General features: G+C 35.9%; 1 protein-coding gene across 1 annotated transcript; it reads left to right on the top strand.

The window, feature by feature from the left end:
• The first annotated feature begins 862 nt into the window (after positions 1–862).
• anxa6 (annexin A6) lies at positions 863–14,595 on the top strand. The gene is made up of 26 exons (XM_079893569.1): positions 863–901; positions 1,327–1,662; positions 2,807–2,860; positions 4,700–4,784; positions 4,888–4,982; positions 5,067–5,180; positions 6,043–6,133; positions 6,231–6,310; positions 6,998–7,054; positions 7,379–7,472; positions 7,789–7,884; positions 7,982–8,040; positions 8,134–8,256; positions 8,480–8,538; positions 9,371–9,449; positions 9,864–9,945; positions 10,042–10,136; positions 10,249–10,362; positions 10,721–10,811; positions 10,992–11,071; positions 11,162–11,215; positions 11,323–11,416; positions 11,507–11,602; positions 12,574–12,632; positions 13,210–13,332; positions 14,236–14,595. Exons 3-26 carry the CDS (start codon positions 2,852–2,854, stop codon positions 14,293–14,295), a joined length of 1,989 nt encoding a protein of 662 aa, XP_079749695.1. The 5' UTR covers positions 863–901; positions 1,327–1,662; positions 2,807–2,851; the 3' UTR covers positions 14,296–14,595.
• The last annotated feature ends 1,648 nt before the right edge of the window (positions 14,596–16,243 follow it).

Consider the following 16,243-nt stretch of genomic DNA (forward strand, 5'->3'; position numbering starts at 1 on the left):
CATATAATCATTTATCTGAACAACTAGGCAGTGACTGTTGACATGGACAAATGTACAAAGCACAAACCAGTCGACTAATTTTTGGCAAAAATGGAACCCCATATATTTAGAGAGAACAGTTTCCTGTAAATGACTAGTGACCATATCGGCCCCCTCTTCCTCTGTTCTGCTATGCTGTTCTGATCTTGAATTCCTCACCCTCTTACCGGAATGACCGAAATGATTGGACAGAAATAGCCCTGTCGCAATCTCACGCCAAGGCAGACATGGTCAGCCATTGGATACTACATATCGGCAACACTCTGCTTTTCTCTTTAAGTTGATTCATAAGGTAGCCTACTATGTTTTACTTTGTACTTGGCTGCAATTCTTAATGCATCTGTTCATATAAACAGTTAAAAAAAACATGTCACTGCTTAAATATGGGCAATGAAGGCTGCATTTCCAGGCAAATGTTTCCTCAAGAACTGATGTTTCATCTATCTATCTATCTATCTATCTATCTATCTATCTATCTATCTATCTATCTATCTATCTATCTATCTATCTATCTATCTATCTATCTATCTATCTATCTATCTATCTATCTATCTATCCATCCATCCATCCATCCATCCATCCATCCATCCATCCATCCATCCATCCATCCATCCATCTATCTCGATCGATCGATCGTGGCCCTCCAGAAGCTGGTTTGGACATCCCTGCTTTAGGGGGAGTTTGTATTTACTAGCTAATGATTATCTTCATAACTTTAAAGTTTTAAATAGGCCTACTTCTATTTTAAGTGTAATGTTTTAAAGGGTTGGACATTTGGACATCATATGACATTCACATCATATGAAAAAGAAGCCTGATAATTACAGTAATAATGTGGTTTCAGATATTAAAGGTGCACTCAGTAAGTAGCCTATTTGTTTTCTTTTAGCTGCCTCTTATTATTCTATAAGTAACAGTGGTTTTGAGATACTGACAATTATTGGCTCAGCGCTTGATGTCCCAGCAATGTTTTTTTAGCCCATGTTTATGTTTTTAAAGAGGCTAATTTACTATATGAAGAAAACTATGTACATTGTATGCCACCAATGACCGTGTAATGCCAATATGGCCACTGCCATGAGAGGGCAACCCGCTACATGTAGAATAAAGATGTTCTCTTTAATCCTACTTTAATTACATTTTTCAATATCTTTTTTTTTTTTTCTCTCTCTCTTTTTTTTTTACTTGTGTAAAAAAAATACATTATTTAGCAAAAGTTTGTGAGTACTGCATCTTTCACCTCACAAATACTGTGTATTTGTTTCTCAAATGTTCATCTTGACTCAGGACTTTACAGGAATCCCCAAATGTGCTGCATATGCAGATCGGAACAGGTCAGGAGGTGCACTGCAGATGATACTGACTGAAAAAACAACGGTCGCTCATGTCTTCACCATAATTATCCTATGCTCCACGTCATTAATGAGAACTGGCTATCACGACACGTCAGCCGTGGACATTACATCATAGCTGGTTATCCTGAGTTAATTTCTCCGTGCCATTTGCGCCGCATGCGTTGCGTCAGAGAAGAACAGCTGATACTCGCGCGAGCGTTTCTCAGCAAGACCACTGACAAGAGGCAACGGACCACCATCAACTGGAGCTCGACTCCCTGGGATTAAGGTATAATGTTGTTTAGTTGTTATTTTTTTTAACAAATCGTAACGTAATTTATTAACCAATTTCTGTGTTTTGGGGCGTATATTGTTACATTCATATGCGCGTTTCATAGGCAAATGTTACCACTTTTAGAACTCTAGCGTTCACATAGAGGCGTTCACATTCTTTCCTACCACAGACATTATATAGACATTCAATTCTATAGAATAATCATACGTTTGGTGATTCAAAATGTAAAAAGTTGATTATAAACCAAAAGTTTTAGGGTTATGATTGTAGTAATGTTCTTAATATAACATATCCGAATGGTTTTCATTCATTTTTGATTGATTTAATTATAATTTGTGGTATTGGTTGGGTGGGGCTGTGTGAATGTCTATCTCAGACCTTGGATGTATTCCTGACTCAGACCAAACAGAGAGACATGCCTATTTTTGGACTTCACTGACACACATTTACAAATTTAAACAGTACTACTAAAAGGTGCCTGTGCTTTTTTCATTTATTTTATGAAAGTTTGCTGAGTCAGATTGCAAAATCAATAATGACACATGAGAAGAAGCTTGATATTTCATGCTTTATCATTGTACAGTAACTTAATCCTCCTGATGTTTTGTGCACAAGTTTGACATATAACAGAGAATAAAATTTCCAGTGAGCTGCAGACTGAACGTTTTCCATCACTGAAAGTTCCCTGTTCTTTATTTGCCTGATTATGTAGTGAAAGAGAGCATGGTGTAAGTTCAGAGGGTGGAGCTCCTGTGGAAAATGTGGCTTTTCCGTTAGCATTTTATCCTATAGGAAGTAGAAATGGTCTGAATTAGGGGGAAATCATTTTTAGAGCGTTCTTATGTGACTAAACAGGTTACAGGTTAACTAAACTTAACTCAAAGTAAACCTATGGAAACATCCATAGACAGTTTGCTTCTGCAGCAATGTATTTTCATTTCAAATGCTATTTAAGCTACACTGCAAATAGAGGACATTAGATCATTTAAGTTTCCACTGTGGCTTATAATATACATAACTCAGAAACAGAGGATTCTGAAAGAAATAAACATCCAAAAAAGGACATTGCTTTTTTGTCTTTAATTATGCAGAAGCTATAAGGAAAGGCTAACATGTTTCTTCTTAATTCTCTCTTTAGGTTCAAGATTATCATTCCATTGGCAACTATAGCAACTGATCAAACATGGGCAAAGTACGTTTACATTTCTACATCACTGTGTCTTCTTGCTTTATGCAATGCTTACAATTTGATATTTATGTGCAATTTGCATTTTGTCATGTAGCAAGAAAGAATAGACACAAAGACATGACCTCTGCCTCCTTTCTCATTGTAGTCATTCTCGTTTTCCATCTATTGTCGTTCAGGGAGTGTAGAATGTCAGAGTTTTCTTAATGAAATCTTAGAGGTCAATGAATTGCTCATTAAAAAATTAGATATGCTGAGAACACCACTATACCGCATGTAGACCTGTGCTCAGTGATCATTTTTTTTCATTTTATTTTCATTTTTTGAAACAATATCTTGTTTAGATATAATTTTAGATACCTTGAAATGTATAGTAGCCAATCTATTATTAAAGCACACTAATAATTTATAAAACATTAGTGCATCGCTATTGTTTTTCAAAGGAGTAGGGATTTGAATAAACCTCTAACCCTAACCTTGTTTGTGCTGTGCACATAAATACCTCAAATGATCTTGTCGAGGAAAGGTGAGCTATTACTTGAGCTATCTTTTAAGTGCTCAGAATTTTCAAATCTAGGCACCAGAATATGAAAGAGATTTGGGGGTGTTGTTTTATGACCTAATCACCTAGCAAGCATCCTAAAAACTGCATAGTAATACCCTAGTAAGCACTAATAACATGCAATCAAATTTTCTTCAGAAAATCTATTTTATCTTGTGTTTTATATACATTTATAAGTTATATTTCACTATTTTCTTGTTTGCAATGTTTACAAAACTTTCAATGACATCTTAGATATTTCCTGAAAGAAAGAAACTGGCTTGCCACAACACCGGAGGACTATATAATATTATAATATTTCTTATAATACTGTAAAAGTGTGCCTGGCCGGATGTTTGTCTGTTGAGGTCAGTGTTGCTAGGGGTCTGTTGCTGTAGACGTGGAAGCCCACAGCTGCTGTGTTGAGAGATATCTGCAGGACAGGCCTTGAGCATGTGCAGAGAAGTATGTGGGGGAGGACACTGGATCTGTGCCCTTTTATACAAGACACGTCAGCAAGACCAGTGCTATAGTGAATAAATGTAGGTAGACAGTGAGTACAGAGGAGCTTTGTCAGATGTGAGGTCTCACAGCTTTCTGAAGGGGAACGACATCCTGTAGTAGAATCAATAGGGTTGAAAGTGTAAGGTTACAGACTTTTAAGTCGCATGCAAGCTTTTTGTCTCTCTCTCTGTCACACAAACTGCCCTTTGCTGCTGACCATAACACACAACTGCTGCACTGACAGGTGTCAGCTGTCCATGCTATAATCCCGCCTGAGCCTCTGAGTTTGAGAGGGAGAGTCTGATTGTTGGTGTAATATATTATTTTGGGATTATATAAACATATGTAGGCTGTCCCACCCAAAATTGTTTTTAGTTCAGTGTAATGCGTGACTGTAAATGCTCATGTAAATGCTCTCTAAAAAATTGTTTTCAGTATTTTCTTTTGTTTTCAGTAAAAATGTCCAAACATCCTTTTAACAAGACTTTTTTTCTTTTACTTTAGAAGCAAAGTTGTAAAATAATACTTTTTTTTTTTTATATATATATAAATCTTTATATTTAGTTTTTTTTAATCCTTATTTATGCATAAACCTCCATTTATGTTTAAAACACAAAAAAAATGCTTATAATGCTAATAATTAAAAATATATCCTTGAATGACAGCTTGGTCTGTTTACTCTTTCCACTTATTGCATTTTCAGGTTTTGTGATTCATAGGGTTTGAGAAGATTCATCTCTCATCTTGTCCATCACCGTTCATTAAAAACAACAACTAAACATCTATATTTTTTGTCTTAGGGATTCAGAGGTACAATTGTAGATCACCCTGACTTTGATGCAGGCAGTGATGCAGAGGCCCTCTATAATGCCATGAAAGGCTTTGGTGAGTGCCAGGACTCCTCATCTATAGATGTGTAATATGTAGCTAGTGGCTGCTGGGATATTTCTATAATGAATGAATGAAATGATTCTCTCTTGTGTCACAGGAAGTGACAAGGATGCCATCTTAGACCTGATTACCTCACGAAGCAATGCTCAGAGGCAGGAGATCCGCACTGCCTACAAATCACAATATGGGAAGGTACTGGCAAATCTCCAGCAAGCATTTAATAAATGGATAAATGGCTTATAGATAAAAATGTGCTTTATCAAAATTACATTTCAGGATTTAATTGATGATCTGAAATACGAGCTGACTGGGAAGTTTGAACGTCTGATTGTGGGTTTGATGAGACCTCCTGCTTATCATGATGCCAAAGAAATCAAGGATGCCATTAAGGTATATACAAATCTGTGTAAATTTGAGACCTTCAGTTAAAATGTGCTGTGCATGGCTGATGTAATTGCACTAAAATATACTATTCAAATGCAGGACTTGCTCAGATAATTGTATTCATATAGATATGTTATGCTGTATTTTTTTCAAGTTGCATTTATATTTTCTGAAAATATTGCTGGTTGCTGATATATGGTCTTGACTTAGACATCTGCCAATCAGCTAAACAGAACACAATAGACAGAGTATTCCCAAACATTCTCTAAGCATCAAGACCTATTACAATATCAGCAATAGTAGTTTATCTGTGTTATTTACTGCATGTTTTGTCCTGTGAATCTATTTTGCCATGGCTATATAGGATTCGGTAAGTGATTTTCCTTAATTAATTAAGTGATGATGGTTAGCTCTTTACTTTGGGAGTGTTAGCTATTTCATGATTTTATGGCTGTGAAAAATCACAAATAATTTGGGACTTTAATAATAGAAAACATTCTACATTGAAAAACAAAGAAGAAATGTCTGACTGTCCCTTTGGAAAATAAATAAATGATTTATTAATAATACATGTATAACCTGCTTAGCATTGACTCTTAATGGGAAGTTTACACTTAAATTGCTGTTTATAATTTTTTTCTGCAAACAAGAGACTGCATGATATGAAAAACCTTTGCAATACTGACACTATATGACAAAATAATCATTCTTCTCTCATTTGTACTGTAATTTCACTGTGTCACTCAAGGAACTGCACTCATTTCCATATGGATAATTATACTAGCTGACTGCCCAATATCCCTTCAAATTAAAGAAACTGAATATGTGATTTGTGTTCAGAAATTGACTTGCTTGTTGTGCTATAAAGGGAGCAGGAACAGATGAGAAATGTTTGATTGAAATCCTCGCTTCAAGAACCAATGAGCAGATTCATAATCTGGTGGCAGCATACAAAGATGGTGAGCTTTTTTTTTTTTTTTTTTTTACACAAGTCAACAAGAAGCCCAATATTCTTCTGAACTGAAGCAAAGCCTGACTATGTGTTTGTGTTCACAGCATATGGTAGAGACATTGAAGAGGGCATTATAGGGGACACATCTGGACATTTTAGGAAGATGCTGGTTGTTTTGCTTCAGGTCAGTGAAATCTTTTATGTTGATTGATTTATGATAATATAGCAAACCTGCAGTCCAATGTTTAGTCAGTTTATGATTGTTTTTCCTTTTTCTGATTTTTCAGGAATGTTTTTTCATACTGAGACATTCAATTTCCCTAGTGAAAAATAAATATACTAAAATGTATTTGAAATACATTTTTAAATGCTAATTATACTACAAATACATTTACATATTTTATGTACTTAATATTTATACCCTGCAATTGTATTTTAGGTATACTGAATTGGTATACTTAAAGTCTGCTAAATTGGAACTCATTTTGTACTTAATGCACTTTAGTTATCCAGAAGGAGTGCTGAAGTTCAGTTAAAGTTATACTTATATTTGATTGTGTTAAAGTGGAACTATTGCAAGTATACTTTAGATACACTTTAAATATCTTGCATTTAAAGACTGATATTATACAGAGATTATTATTATTATTAATAAATATGCATTGTGCAATAAAGAAGTACTCCAAATAAAGTTTAATTGTAATTAAGTAAGTCTCAAGTGACATGTCAGTAAATATGTTAATGGTTTGTAGTATACTTATTTTAAATAAATTTTGGTATAGTTTTTTTCCACTAGGGTTACAATGAAATTGCCTTTATTATGGTCTACTTTTTGTTTCTGTTTAATAATAGTGATTTTCTTGTTTCACAGGGGACCAGAGAGGAAGATGATGTTGTTAGTGAAGATCTCGTGGAGCAAGATGCTCAAGTGAGTGTGACTGATGTTGAATTATACTACAAATCAATATTACATTGATTCTTATTGGTCAATTGTGGCTTTCTAGCCTTCAAATATATTTTCATAATGAATGTACAGTGTAAAACGTTGCAGTCTCTTTCATCTCACGTAAAATAATTAAATCTCAACTGAATATTCCATGGCAATTTACTTATTTAGTTGACTCTTCATTGCATAAGAGCAACAGGAAAACAACTGAGTATACTAGTTTGCTCTACCATACAACTCAACAAGTGCGTTTTTGACCTCTTGACTTGCATCTTGAAAGAATGTTTGTGTGTAATCTCATCGTAGGACCTGTATGATGCAGGAGAGGCACAGTGGGGCACAGACGAGGCCAAATTCATCATGCTGCTGGGAAACCGTAGTGTGACCCATTTGCAGTTGGGTATGAGAGCCGCAGCCACACACTGGACACAGAGATTTCTGCTGACTAACACCCCTCCTCCACTGCACAATCTCTCTCTGTGTGTCTGTAACACTCCACACTGCACCGCCGATTAGATTTGACCATCGGGTTGCTGCTTTTAATAATATAAAAGAGAGTTTGTAATGCAACAGACAAAACCACTGTGCAATGACCTAAAGGATGAGTGATTATGATTTTTAATACATTTGAATTATTAATGGTTAAGGATTACCCAATGTAACATGGATCAATTCTGTATGACATAACAGAGCAAACTAAAAATTGTGTTTTTCAGTATTTGATGAATACCATAAAATTGCTGAGAAATCCATTGAGGACAGTATTAAAAGCGAGCTCTCCGGAGACTTCGAAAGACTGATGCTGGCTGTTGGTATGCTTTGGCTCCTTGCAATCAATTTCTGAACACTCACAGCTACATTTTCACTTCTTTTTCACTAACTTTTCGCTATTTTATATATCTTCCACAGTTCAGTGCATCTGGAGTAAGCCTATGTTCTTTGCCAGACGCCTTTACAAATCCATGAAGGTTGTGTTAGCCTTGTTATAATGAATTTTAATGGAGTAAAAGTACAATTCTCAAGGTTTTAGTCATTCCTTTTGTTTGCCCATCTGTCTGTAGGGTCTGGGCACAGCTGACAACACTCTGATCCGCATTATGGTCTCCCGTGCTGAGATTGACATGCTGGACATCAGAGAGTGCTTCAGACTGCGCTATGAGAAGTCTCTGTACAACATGATTCAGGTGCCTAAACACCAACAAAACAGAATCCAGATTTTTCTTGATTCTGTCAACACACCAATTGTGTCGTTGAGGTTTTCCTCTATGATTTACAATTGTCGTTCATTGTGTAGTCATGTAGTTTTACATATAAAATGTGGTTTATTCATGTGTTACACTTGCACACAGTGGACATGTTGTCTGTGTACATAAATAAAAGGTAAATAATATATTGTGAACCCAACAGGATGACACATCTGGGGAGTACAAACGCACCCTGCTGAAACTGTGTGGAGGAGATGATGAGTAAGCATTTTTCAGGTCTTAAAGTGTGTCATTTTTTTTTTAAATGTTACAAAACCCAGCTCTATATGCAGACAACTATAACTAAGTCTTTAGAAGTCTGATTCTCTGCCAACAAAAAAAAAACACACACTTCACCTTTTAACTATGAGGAGTCTAGGACTAGGATAAAAGAGCCTCTAAATAAGTTTTGCAGTAACAATTAACAGTCAGTAGAGGGAGACATTAATCCATTATAAAATAGGACAACACACCATTCAAAACTTTGAGGACAGTAAGTTTTTTTAAAGATGTTTTTGAAAGAAGTCTCTTATGCTGCATTTATTTGATGCAAAATACATTAAAAACAGTAACATTGTGAAATATTATTACAATGTATTTGAATATATAAAATGTAATTTATTCCTGTGATGGCAGCATTTTTACTCCGGTCTTGATGTGTTGATTTGGTGCTCAAGAAACATTTCTTATTATTATTATCACAGTTGAAAACAGCTTCACATTTTTGTGGAAATTGTGATACATTTCTGTCAGGAGGATTCTTTGATGAATAGAAAGTTCAAAAGAGCAGCATTTATTTGAAACAGAAGTCTCTTGTGACATTATAAATGTCTTTTTTCTTACTGACCCCAAACTTTAAAAAAGTGGGGTATTTATATACAAACTATATTATATAATTTAGATGTATTTGCAGATTTCAAGAACTGAAGCTTGTCAAGCCCTCATTCCCTCATGTGAAGTTTGAATGTGAAGAATGTGAAGTTTTTGTCAAGCCCTCAATCCACACATTGTTATTTTGTCAGCAAAAAAGTTTAAAGAGCTGTTTGTTTCTCAGTATGGCAGGGGAGTTCTTCCCAGAGGCTGCACAGATTGCCTACAAGATGTGGGAAATCAGCGCCACGACCAGAGTCCAGGTCGGTGTCACCCACGTTTTCTCTCAGCGGCATTCATCATATTACCCTCTGCTCCGGCCAAGCTAGAGTTGATAACTGTGTCATGCACCCTAAGCATACAGTGGAGCTTTTGTCTGTACACAGATAGCATCCGAATGCTGCTCAGTTTTGCTAATCAGAGTCTTGATTCACTGCCAGTTCCTGTGACACCTTTCAGTCTGTGTCACTCACACCATCCTACAGATCTCAGTGTGTCCGCATGTGTGTTTATGCTGCTGGAGTGATGTTGCTGTGATCATTTATAAATTACAAGATGAAACAAAAGGAAAATGACTGAAGCTAATCTTTTGCTAATGCAAGTCTGATTAAAGAGTGTGTATGTCTTTCTTTTTAATCATGCAATTTTATAATTTTGTCTTTTCTATCTATCTCTAGTTAAGAGGAACTTTGCGACCATATCAAAATTTTGACCCTGCGAGTGATGCGCAAGCTCTGAGAAAAGCAATGAAGGGTTTTGGTGCGTAAAAACACAGTTTGATAAGGTCGATAGCATGCATTAGCCAAAGATACTAAGACTAGCAAAAATAATGAATGATTTCCTTTTATTTTTCAGGCACAGATGAAGAGACAATTATTGACATTGTGGCACAAAGGAGCAATGCACAGAGACAGGAGATCAGACAGACTTTCAAATCTCTTTTGGGACGGGTAAGACACTGTCCTGCCCAGTTTTGCAACTGTTCCCAATCGGACAGAGTATTTTACTGTAAATGTGAAAATATTTAGCATTTTGCTGACATATAAAGTTGTTTTCCATTAGGATCTCATGGCTGACCTAAAATCAGAACTGTCCAAAAACCTCCAAAGACTCATTCTTGGTCTCATGATGACCCCAGCAGAGTTTGACGCCAAGATGATGAAGAAAGCCATGGAGGTACACAGAATAATTTGTGACGGCACTATGGAACCAAACCAAAATCTTATTTGAGTCATAGAAAAGGCTGTTTCATCATTTAAGCAGATCGACCTTGTTTTTGTTATTCAACTTCTGTGTTCATTTGTTCACTGGGGGTCAGTGACCTGTCCAAACTAGAGCAGAGGTAATAGTCTTTTCTCTACAAGGACTGTTTGTTTGTGGATGTGTCTTTCATGTTGAGTTTTACTGTGTTGATAAAGAAATGTAGTTAACAGGTATGCAACATGCATATTACTTTAGCTTATTTACTTTAAGCATTTTCCTATGAAATAACTTTGTTTATGCTAAAATGTGTGTATTTTCCATTTTTTAATAGGGCGCCGGGACTGATGAACATGCGTTGATTGAGATCCTGGTCACTAGAGGCAACCAGGAGATTCAGGAGATGTGTTCTGCCTATAAGAATGGTAAATAAAATCCTGGCTGTAGATTGAGTAATGTGTCCTGCAGGTGGAGCCATTTATCTAGGCTAAACACTGACAAAAGGTCTGTGTAATGGGGCATTTACTATGATATGAAGAGTCATTTATTTACAGACATCGCGTTATGTCTACCTAACCCATGTATTTTAATTTTCGCCTTCATAGCCTTTAAAAAAAGTTTGGAGGATGCCCTCGAATCAGATACATCTGGGCATTTCAAAAGGATCCTGATCGCTTTGGCACAGGTACATCTACACAGTTCTCGCATCCAAACACTGACCCACAGTTCATACTTTTTGCTTTATAAACTCATATTTCACTGGTGTGTTTGTCAGGGAGCCCGCGAAGAGGGCCCAGCAGACATGGACAGGGCCTTGGAAGATGCCCAAGTAAGTGTGAAATACTTATAAAACGCTGTCAACTGTTGTTTGTTTACCAAGTATAAAGGTAATAGCAGAGTATTGTCATAAGATTTAATGTTTTCATCCCATGTAAGGAATTGGCAGATGCATGCAACGCAGACTCTGGTGACATGGAGGACAAGTTCATGAGTATCCTGTGCACAAGGAGTTTCCCTCATCTGAGGAAAGGTAATGCAAACACATGTTTGCTACTGATACACACATGCTTATACATGTTTTCATGAACGCTTCAGCCAACATTTGCTATATCCCCTCCAGTGTTTCAGGAATTTGTGAGGTGCAGCAACAAAGATATCGAACAGATCATAAAGAAAGAGATGTCAGGAGATGTTAAAAATGCCATGTTCGCTATGGGTAAGAACTTTGTCAGTACAATGACTGAGCACCAGAAATCACTAATAAATTACTTTTTTTATTTTTTTAATACTACATGGGTCATGTTATCATCAAATCAGAAATGTTTGCTCTTTTAATTCCAATGTACTGTCAAAAGTAGCCGATTAATGGATGACAAGGCAGTTAAATTATATTTTATATTAAATTCTATAATTAAATTAAATTTTATATCAGTGTTATTTTAGTATTATATACTATTGTAGTATTTATTCATATTTTGATTTAGCTTTTGTTTTTATATTTTCAGTTTGGGTTTTATTAATTTTGTTTTGTGCTTTTATCATTTTTAAGTTGTTCTAAAAATATTTCTATTTAGCCTTAATGTATTTTATTTCTGTTTTAGTCATTTTAGTACTTAAACTTAAGCTTACAGTATTTTATTTCACTTAGTTGCCAAGGCAACATTTCTAATTTTTAAGTTTTTCTTCTAATACTTTAGGTTTCATAGACATGTTTTAAGCCTAGACTAAAATACTGAAAGCAACTTACACTGGCAAATCTTAAAATATGTGAGTGCCATTGTTTTGTCTTAAGATGCACACCAGTAAAAAAAAATTCCAAGGCATGTCTATAAAAGCTACTTAAATGTCTGAATTGAACTAAGGCCTAATCCTGGCTTTATCTGAGCCCTGTCTTTGAAACCAGGCCATAGTTTATTTTATTTCAACTAGAAACTATTACAACTAGAAAAGCTGCCGCCATTTGCATGCAGTAAATTTCTGCTATTCATCATATATGTGAAGAGGCCATCTTAAAGTCTTAAAAATAATTAAACAACCTTTAGCACAAAATCTTGACTAACATTATTAGAGGATCTAAAATGAGCCCTATAACAATTACATCAGCAAAAGTCAAATTTATGATCACGTGTTTTACACATGACTCCAGTCATCTGAAAAAAATATCAATTACATGTTTGTATTTTCCAGTGCGAAGTGTGAAGAATCAGCCGTCTTACTTTGCTGACCGATTGTACAAAGCCATGAAGGTAAAAGTGCCTTGTTATGTAATACACTTCCCTCAACATCACTCTGTGAGCAGGAGAACATATCGCGAACATTTAGGCCAAGAACATGACATCAGTCATCTCAAAGTGCCAATAGAATGGAAAAAGAAATCACAACTGAGGTCTCTTTAATATCTCATCTGAGATTTAAATAGGAGCAAATGGAGGTTTTTGTTTAAGGCTCCTGCTTCTCAGACACACCAGGAGTTCAGAAGACATCTCAATAATGTCTGTGCTCAGATTCGATAGGATACAAAAATCTGCAATCAGATACTGAAATAAAGCATTACCGAGTACACGGTTAAATCTCCTGAGCGGATCTCTGAGCAAAAACTTTACTCTGGGTGATGAATAAGAGACGTTGATTAAAAACATGCTCTACTGAAACATGTTTTATGGTCTTTTTGTGGGCTAAACACACTGATGTAAGGCAACAGTCATGTAGAACTCATCTGTTGACAGTGTATCTGTGCCAGCAATGGTTCTCAGACTTGATTATGAGTCACAGGACCTGTAATGAGCGTCTGCAGTTTTCTAAGCGCTGTGACTTTCCCTGCAGGGCCTGGGAACAGACGACAGGGCTCTCATCCGTATCATGGTGTCCCGCTCCGAGATCGACCTCTTCAACATCCGCAAAGAGTTCAAGGACATCCATGAAGCCTCTTTGCATGAATTCATCCAGGTAGAGACGTTCGTTGTAAGTTGTGTGCTCCTTGTCAAATATACTACATGCTTTTGTGCATGACTTGCAGGTGTGATTGGAAGTTAGTGAATTTAAAGAGAGTTGTGTAGATATTGTGTTTTGTATTAATGTAGGCGTTGTACATCCTCTTTTAGTTAAGTTGAGGGGAACAGAGTGCTTGACAGGTTCCTGCGGTGTACTTGCTCGACTCAGCTGTTTAGGAATTTCCCCTGCATGCTTGACTTCCTCTCAGTGTGCTGATTCTGATTGGTGGAGAGAGTGGAGACAGGAAGTGTTCAACAACAGGTCTATACTGGCTCTGTAGTCAAAATTCCCTTCACAGATCAATAACAACACTAATTTATACATTTTATGCATTGCTTTTTGGGCTTATTATGTTACGTTACTTGTGCCAGTATGCAAATAAACTAGGCGTAACAAAGCTAATGCATCATTTTAATGCAAATCATATTTAAAAATGTAAAAAATAACCGCATCATTTATTTTTAGATGCGTGCAGTGTTAGATAAAGCATGCAGAGAACAAGTCTGTGTGTGTTTTTAAGCTGTGTGTCAAATGATTTCTGGATTCGATTTATTGTTTTGTAGAATTGCATGGTTTCGCTGCACTTTTCATTTGAATTTTCAAACTTTATTTCCATGGAAATGCACTTTAGGTTTTGAAGGAAACAAAATGTTCTGTCGATCTCACTGCTCCTATAGTTATTATGAAACTCTTTGTAATTATGTAATGTCATGAATTTCATAATGGCTTAATAGCATTATGCAACACTAAACTTTCATTGATATAATCATGTACGTTCTCCAACTAGGGTGTGTTTTGATGCTTGATTCCAAAATTGGTCAAATGTTTGGTCTGACCAAATCGTATTATTTTTCTCAGGGCGACACATCAGGAGACTATCGTAAAACCCTTTTGATGCTCTGTGGAGGTGAGGACTAGAACATTGTTCGTCGTCCTGGATGTGTCACAGGATATTCACGCCTAGCAAACAGTGCGTTATGTTCCAGTCCGTTATGCTAGTCAACATACAGCCTTTGTGCCCTCTGCTGCTGCCATGCCTCTGCCAAAGCTAGTGACCTATGCAAAAGCCACACCTTGTCCCATTTTCTGCAATCAAGCATGAAACGTTTTTTTTTTACCGTTAAAAGCACTTTTTGTGGTTTTACTCTACTAGTGCTTTATTTGTTACACAATACTCTGTTTAAATTGATCACCCCAGAAATAAAAAATGTGATCGTGTTTTGATGTTGTGTTTTAATACCAAAAGTTGCTTTAAATCTAGTTCAAAATGTGATGTATTTCTGATTTTTTTTTTATAGAACTGGATTTCACATGGTGACCCAATACAGCACCAACAGTTTTATCATACAAAAGTAAACAAAAATAAAATATTCTATAAAATGAATTACCAGCTAACAAGGTTCTTTTTAAAAGTTCTGAACAAAAATTCTTCCAGTAATGTTAATAGATTTTGCGTTCAAAGTTATCTGGTCTTTAATAATGTTCAATGTTCAAACATTGAAAAATGTTCTCAAAACGTTAGCACAAGATCATCGACCATGGAACATTTTCTTTCCCTGAAACGTTGGATGTTCGTCTAACATTTTTTGATTGTTAGTACATGTCTCAGAAAGTTTAGAAAACATTCACAAGTAACGTTCCCATAATGTTTGCAAAATGATACAAAAGGAATGTTCCCTTAACATTCGTATAACCAAGAAACAAGCTTTTTAAAACATAAAAAAAGTCGTTCAGAGAACATTCAGAAATAACGTGTTAACTTAATGGGAACGTTAGCACAAACGTTTTTAGAACGCTGGTTTTTGTTTGCTGGATTTAATGTTGTTTGGTGAATTCTGCGGACAAAATCCAGTCATTTCAATACGAATCCACATGATTCGCCACATGAACGCCACACAGTTTTCGCAAACCAACTTGAACGGTGACTTAAAGTCGCTACATTGACCAACAGACAGTTGCTTAGTTTAATCGTTCAGTGTAAGCTGTGCTTCATACATTATTGCTACACTATTGACAATAGACAATGGACCTTTTTTTGCCCATGGAATTTCACTAATATGACCACACCTGGTCTGGTTTCACAGACAGGGCTTAGATTAAGACAGAATTAGGCTTAGTTCAATAAAGACATTTAAGTAGCTTTTATAAACTCGCCTTAGAAAGAAACATTAGTGTGCATCTTGAGACAAAACAATGGCACTGACATATTTTAAGATATCTCAGTGCAAGTTGCTTTCAGTTAAAACAGCTCAAACATATGTTTTAGACTGGGAATAGGCTTAAGCCTTGTCTGTGAAACCGCGGGTTAGTATTTTAATGAATTGCATAAGCTCATTAATATGCGCAACATGACATACACTGAATAGGAAAACTGAGAATTTAGAATTAGATCATGATGTTTTCATGATCTTAGCAGTTAATAATTCACCCATCAAAATAAATTGTGGTCAGCCCAAAATCATGTTTATGCTCACTTCAGGAGAAAGCGTATTTTTATGTAGACTGGGGGTCATATTTTAATTTATTTTGTGTAGTTGTTTTTCATTTTTACTTTTTAAAAAATGTTGCTATCATACTGTACCTTTGCTTGATTATATAACTAGTTGGATTTTATTATTTGCATTTAGCATTGTTTTTCACCTGCTGTTCTCGGCCCTTTTCAGAACCTTGGATCTGTTTTTGGCTCAAAACTTCGGTTGAAAACCATTGGCCTAAATCATTCAGTATTTCACTCAGCATGCAGAGGACGTTTCTCACGTCCTTATTTTTATGGTCTAGAGCTGATTCACCCAGATCAGTCATTAACTTTATTTACATTGCAGACGCACAAGATAAGGAAATTCCCTCCTGTTTTAATCTGTGTAAC

This window comes from Squalius cephalus (genome assembly GCF_949319135.1).
Source record: "Squalius cephalus genome assembly, chromosome: 14".
Lineage (NCBI taxonomy): Eukaryota > Metazoa > Chordata > Actinopteri > Cypriniformes > Leuciscidae > Squalius > Squalius cephalus.

Coding starts and splice junctions, on each gene's coding strand:
- anxa6 (XM_079893569.1), top strand. Junction 7,473..7,788: donor TGTGACCCATTTGCAGTTGG/GTATGAGAGCCG, acceptor TGTGTTTTTCAG/TATTTGATGAATACCATAAA. Junction 10,137..10,248: donor TCAAATCTCTTTTGGGACGG/GTAAGACACTGT, acceptor GTTTTCCATTAG/GATCTCATGGCTGACCTAAA.